At 43.6% G+C, this 6,923-nt stretch overlaps 1 protein-coding gene across 1 annotated transcript in view; it reads left to right on the forward strand.

Annotated features, from left to right (window-relative positions):
* spred2 (sprouty related EVH1 domain containing 2) overlaps positions 1-6,259 on the forward strand; it is a 28,709-nt gene extending 22,450 nt beyond the window's left edge. Inside the window, exons 5-6 of the mRNA XM_004077229.3 lie at positions 2,414-2,572; positions 4,436-6,259. Coding sequence (XP_004077277.1) covers positions 2,414-2,572; positions 4,436-5,218 — 942 coding nt within the window. The 3' untranslated portion in view covers positions 5,219-6,259. The remainder of the gene's footprint in view (positions 1-2,413; positions 2,573-4,435) is intronic.
* Positions 6,260-6,923: the final 664 nt, after the last annotated feature.

The raw sequence follows: 6,923 nt of genomic DNA on the forward strand, positions 1-6,923 counted from the left end.
GGGGGGGGGGGGGGGGGGGGCGCGCTGAAGCAAAGGCAGTACCGGTATGTTGTTATTTTTGGCTGGCTGCTCTAAAGGCTTTGTAATAAAGCTGGGGGAAATTGTCAGCATGGCAGTGTCCATGTGGGGAACAGGCCTCTGCAACCAGACAGACATACATGACCATTTAAACATTCATCCAAGATCTGTTTAGGCCCATTTTTAGTGTGCTTGTTTGAAGCTGGGCTTTACTTGTTCTGATGAAACTTTAAGAATCCAACTCTCGTTCTTTGACAACAGATTCTGGTTTGATCCCCTGAATTCATGAAAACTCACCAAATTTAGAAAACACATCCACTCTAGTGACAACTTTTTAGGAATGAACTTATTTACTCCATCTAATCTAATTTTGCTGCCATTGCGACACAGTATTTTCAAACTTCTGTTTAATTTAATGCTTATATTGTGTCTGGGTCAAAATTCACATGGGTCAATTCTGACCCAAACACAATAACACAATATAAAGGTTAAAGTACTTTTCCATACAGTAACAAACACCAGACTCAATAAAACACAAAAACCCATTTGAAAACATTCTAAACATGATAGGACGTTTCAGTCTTGTGTCACAGTGGGACATAAGCACGTAGAGGTACTGTTCTGCCCTCAGAGTATAGCAAATGTCTTAAGTGCTCCTGAAGACAGGTGCTTTGGTTAACCCAATCAATACACATTGGTCAGTAAATGTTGAAAACTTTCATATTATTTAAAGAGGTTTTGTGTGAGATGATGCAAAGAAGACACCATCTGAGGCTCGACATACTTTGTCTGATCAATAGAAGTGTGATCACTTGTTGAGTCGATACGGTCTGCCAAATGTTTGCATTGCCTACCTAGGAAATATATGCATTCGGATCGGTAAACATGTAAACAAAAGGTCCTAGTGTTAGACGTAGTAAAAAGTCTGCCCCCCTGAAGGTCATACTTTGAACTCTGCTGGATATAGTTTGTTCACGAAGGCTTTTTCAGTCATAACCCTTGTGCTATCTGACCCCACCCTGACTTTGACGTGTTCTCCCTACCATGACAAAGGTGGATAAAGGTGGAAAGATTTCAAGTAATCCATGGACACCAGTGAAGATCACAAATCATTGAAGAAAAAGGGATCAACGCACTGTCTAGTGGGTCTAGATGACCCAACTCCCAACGTTAAAGTGCCCCAGATTAGCACAAGGGTTAAAGGCTGTCATGGGTTTATGGGTGATTGTAAATTTCCCCTTAGGTGCGAGCCTGGATCTGAGGTTTGTTTGTCTTCGTGTGTGGCCCCAAACTGTGCTGGTGACCTGCTCAGGCAGATGTAATTGAGGGATAGGCTCAACAAACTTCTGTTCCCCACTCAGGAAGGGGGTTTAAAATAATTGGAGGAACCCCACCTACTCAAGAGATATCTTATGGTTTTCTCAACAGAGGCTCAAACTGCTGGTTAAGGCTGTTTGGCACAGCCTACATCTCCATCCATTTTCTTAACCCGCTTTATCCCTTCCTGGGTCACAGGGTTGCCAGAACCCATCCCAGCTCCTTTGGGGCCAAGGCGGGGTACATCCTGGACAGGTTGCCAGTCTGTCGAAGAGCCTACAGCTTAAATTAGGAAATTAAGGATAGGTCTTTTGGTCTTCTCCTGTCCTAATCCGCACGATGGGAAGTTCATCCCATCAAATGGAAGTTTCTGTTTCTTCTATTTTTAAATAGGAACATCCCTTTGTCTTCAACTCACAGCGTCTTTTAAATCTCCTAGCCTTGTTTCCAGTGACAATCTAAGAGTACCTCTGCTGGCCATTGGGGCACCCTAACTGACCCCAACAAAAACAAGCTGCTATTTCTTTACACCAGCATGACCTGGTGCCTCATGCATGGCGCATATTTCATTTGACTGTCAGCTGGTTCCCACATAGGATGAGCCCCTGTGTTTGAAAACCGTCTGATCGTCACATGGCTGCAACGCGATTGTCTGTCCTCTGTCCAGCCAAGGTTTGAGTTGGAGCAGAACCCTGATGGGCTTTATCTTCGAGGGGACCGGATGCTTTTGACTCACATGTGGGGTGATGAAAAGGGAGAAGTAAGGATTAAATGTGGAAGAAGTCTGATTGAGCAAAGGATGTTTCTGGGGAAAATATAAGGCTATGATACGATGTTTTTGTTGCCAAAGGACATTGGAGTGTAGCACATCAGACTCTAAAGTCAGAAAGTCTTTTAGAATTCTTCGTGCAATAAACCTTTGCACCCATCAATTCAAATACAGAACTCTGCTGTTTTTCCAATCAGCACAGGGAGTCTTCCTGTTTTTGTTTGGCCAATCCTTGTGTGCTTGCTGTTTGTTTGAGAACTCCAATCAGAAATGTTCAGGCCTCATCCTGTGTTTGTTTGTCCCCCTCAGAACACCACAGACAGCTCGTCCAACTCCTCCCAGAGACTGGACAGCTCTCTACAGCCACTCGAGTCCTCGCCCCTTCCGCAGAGACACAAGTGTGTGCCGAGACATCGCCATGACCCGCATGACCCCCATCCACTCATAGACCACTTCTACTTGGACCAGGTAGGAGAAATTATTTTGGGTGACATCACATAAACACGTGCTCGGCCAGTCCATTTAAAGGCGCTGTGGTAAGGCGTCGTGCAGTTTAGTTAGAGTGTAATGTTTTTCAGAAAAAAAGCAACAGTCTCTTCCTTCCAAAACCGAGCAAAGGATCTCTTTTGAGGTTTCCCAGCCTAGTTCTTCGAGGTCTACTGCTGTCCCTGATCCTGATAAACAGGATTGGGTTTGTTGAGTTAATCCGAACAATTAACTTTAACAACGGAGATGTTGCCAGTGACATAACACACGCTTTTTTAAGTACCGTAAATCTTTGACCATTTATGTGATCACAGTGAATCTGGTGATTGTTAACAGTTACATAAGGGTTGCGGTTGCAAAGGAATGTCAACATTGGAACCGAAGTGCTGGTGTCAAGGGCAGTGGCGGACTGTGCATTACACACCTGGGCCTTCAGTAGTGCTACGTCTGAATCACTCAACACCTCATTAAGCATTTTATGCCACTAAATAATCTTAATAAACAAAACAGTAAACAACCACAAACATTTGGAATATTATTTTATTATATTTATCATTTCACTATTCAAAAAAATCGGATTGTTCGAAGACAAAATCCATCCTCCTCTCTTTCTTCAAAAACAGTTCGATTACCCTGTCATGTAGATTGTCGCACTTTAGTCCGTCAAGAAGTCCTTTTATATTGCCATCAAGGCCAGTGCTGAGAGCCGAGTCTGTCCAGTTGTATTTTTGTGAAGGTTTTAACTTGCTTTACAGCCCAAAATGTTCACTCGACAGACGCAGTGGACACAGGGATGGTCAGCGCCAAACACACAAATTTCATGTTCGGTTACATCTTCTCATTCATATTTTTTTGATTAAGGAGATTAGTGGGAGATTTCCCTGCAAAATCCTGCATGATGTACATTATAGTCAGCTCTGTTTTTAACCGAGACAGATCAAAAAGTGCTCCGTGGCTCTGTGTCAAACTGGAGAAGGCTGCATGTGATTTCCTGAAACTTCTGTCCAATCAGAAGGTCTGAATACTGTGACGTTGCCTAAGCCTGCTAGAATGCCCTGCTGGCACCAACTCAAAATCTGATTGGTTGAAAGAAATGAATGACCAACATTGATTTCACATCACAGGACCTTCACAACTCTTGCTGAAGGCCCTTATCTTGCCTGGCAACAAAGGACAGCTGAAATGCGATAGGTTAAATGCTCCTATATGAAAAGACGTATGTCTGGAAGCAGCATCATGAATACAATAAAATTGAATGGACAAGCCATTTGGAATAATGTAATGAGTATCCATGGACAATATATAATTAACACATGATAGAGATATTTTTTAGGCCTTCAGAGAAGGCCTTGAAGGCCCCGAGGCCCACCACTGGTCAAAGGGTTGACCATCTGCTAATAAAGCAGTGGAAAGCAGGCAAACAAGCAGGATGGTAGACTATGGCTGAGCACCCTTGGACTGAAATATACAACATCCACTCTCTGGATGCTGGCTCAAACACCAGAACCTTCTTTTTGTTTCCCAGAGCAGTGCATCTGACCCTTTTTCAACATGCCATAGCACCTTGTTACCAGGAAACATTAAATAGTGTGGGGAAAAAAGGAAAATTATTGACATTGTCTTAGAAAGAGACTGAATTATTATTTTTATTTTTTCAATATATTGCACTAAAGTGTGACTAGCTGCTGAATAACCACAGGTTCAAGTTCGCTTGGATTTTAGATCTATGTTTAAAGCAAAAGTTCAATCAAACATATGCTAGGTTAGACACTTTTTTCCTGATTAGGAAATTATTCAGCGTATGTGTTAACTATAACTTTGGTTCAATTTTGTCTTTCTGTTCAGCATTTGTCCCGTATTCCCCGCCGCGTGAAGTTTGAAGATGAGGAAATTGTCCGCATCAACCCCCGGGAACGCAGCTGGGAGCAAAGCACAGAGCGTCACTTTGGGCGCCAGTCAGACCGCCCCTGGCTGACTGGCTATGAGGACTACCGCCACGCCACCATGCGGGACAAATACATCCACACAGACGAATCCGAGTCTTACGTCCAGTTTGACGATATAGACGCAAAGAAGCACGACTACACCTACCCGCTGGCTCCAGCTCTGTCGCCTTCAGACTCTGATGCCCCCTTTGGACCCTTTGCCAATAAGGGCCACAGTGGCTCCTGCCGCTCAGACTTCTCTGCGGTTTCCACACAGCCTAGCTCTATCCTGTTGAGCTCCTCTGCTTCTTTCAGTGCCGCGAAAGGACGTAAAGGTGGAGGCACGGAGCGTGCTCAGTGCGAGCACTGCGGGGAATCCTTTTTTATCTCTAACAACCGAAGAGGCCGGTGCCAGGACGCCCCAGATCCCGTGCGTGCGTGCATCCAGCGGATCAGCTGCATGTGGCTGGCAGACACCATGCTCTACCACTGCATGTCGGACCCCGAGGGAGACTACTCGGACCCCTGTTCCTGTGATGGCGGGGAGAGCGGCGGAGGGGGTCGCGTCGGCACGCGCTGGTTAGCTCTGCTCGGCCTGTCGCTCGTGGCGCCCTGCCTCTGCCTCTACCCGCCTTTGCATGCCTGCCACCACGTGGGGCTGGTGTGCGGCTGCTGCGGAGGGCGACACAAAGCCATGAGCTGAGTCCGCCGCAAAGACTTCAAACCAGGCACAGGGAAAGGGAAGGATGGGGGGGACCCACACAGGCAGGAGAAGGGGGAACTAACGGCCGCTTGATCTTTTGCCTTAGTTCTCTGGGTTTTCTACAAATTCCAGACACTGAAATAAGCCAAAAAGAAAAAAAGAAAACATTTGGTGCATTTTATGAACCGCCTGGGAAGATAAGCTCCCCCTCACGGCAGACAGTTCTCTCCACGTGGCCATTTCATACTCTGTTTCTAATGAGAGCAGTCTTTTTTCAGGGGGCCTTTTTTATAGCTAACCTATATGTATCACATATGCAGGTACTTTATACTGATATATTTGTACACTGACTCAAAGAACTTGAATTGTTTCTTTGTCGTATTTCTTCTATTCTTTATGTTTTTGTTTCTATTTTATCCAGTATCGGCCCCGTTCGGTTCAGCTACAGCTACAAAAGAAATCCGACACTACACCTCTTTGTATGTGTGTGTGTGTGTGCGCGTGGATGCTCGCAGTTTAGGTGTGCTGCAGCTTCTAGTAAAGCCTGTGTATTTAGCTCTTCCTCTACGACATCTTTGTAACTGAAAGAAGAGTGGTACTCGTCTTCTAATATTCCAAAGATTCGTGTTTTTTATCCTATTTATTGATCTCGATCGCTCCCTCAAGCACCGTAAATCATCCCTATGACTCCAAACAGTGCCTAGAGATATACCTTAACCCTGAACCCAATAAGTCTCGTTTGACTTGACGAACACTTAATTTCAAAGCTCTTGATTTTTTTATTTTTTGATCCTTGCAAAACTTCCGCCAACTAGTTTGCTGTGTCATGTCAAAAACAACAACAACAACAACAACAACAAAAATCAATCAGCTACCATAAAAGTTGGTGCCACATGCCTTAAAATGTGAACTGGCTCCCAGCTTCACCAGTCTTTCTAAAGATGTCTGCTACAATGAAAAGTAGGAGCACAGTTACAGCTCCAAGCAATCAAGCATCACCCCAATGTTTCTTGGTTTTATAATAAAAAACTTTGAAAAAGATTGAGTGTGTGGAATTGAGTTTGCCTGCGATGGACAATCACCCCCACTTTAGTAACGAATACAGACATTAAAAAATTGATGAAATAAACATCATTAAGGATTAATGGGAGGGTTGTTATGACAGTGATATCTTTAAATAAAATAATTAACAGTGTTTGGGAAAAGTTAAGGTTAATTAAATGAAGTACAGGTTTGTTAGAAATGAGTTAAAATGTTGGATTTATAGTTCTGCCGTGGACTCTGTGAACCTTTACATAACTGTATTAATGTTGACATTGACCTTAACACCTTCTACACCTCATTGACATGCACCTGTGCATATGACTGGAGCTGTAAAACTCAATTTTCTTTTAATTGTAACTAATTTAAAAAAAATATAAGTGTAACATGATCTGTGCGCCATATACACAATGTAAAAATTACACATAGGTGGTACACGCGTGACAAGAGCGCAAGAAATACATGGAACGGTCGTAGAAAGCCACAAATTTGCGTGTGCATCTCGCAAAAATCATGCACAATTGGGTAAGAGTTACGTAATTGCATTTAAACCATGTAAAATATAAATAGACTGCATAATTCTCAACCGACCAAATATTTTGGACAGCTCAAAACCCAGTTTACGTAAAGACCCATTGGTCAAAACCGTTGACAGACATCTGTG

Source organism: Oryzias latipes, chromosome 15 (assembly GCF_002234675.1).
Source record: "Oryzias latipes chromosome 15, ASM223467v1".
NCBI classification, from domain to species: domain Eukaryota; kingdom Metazoa; phylum Chordata; class Actinopteri; order Beloniformes; family Adrianichthyidae; genus Oryzias; species Oryzias latipes.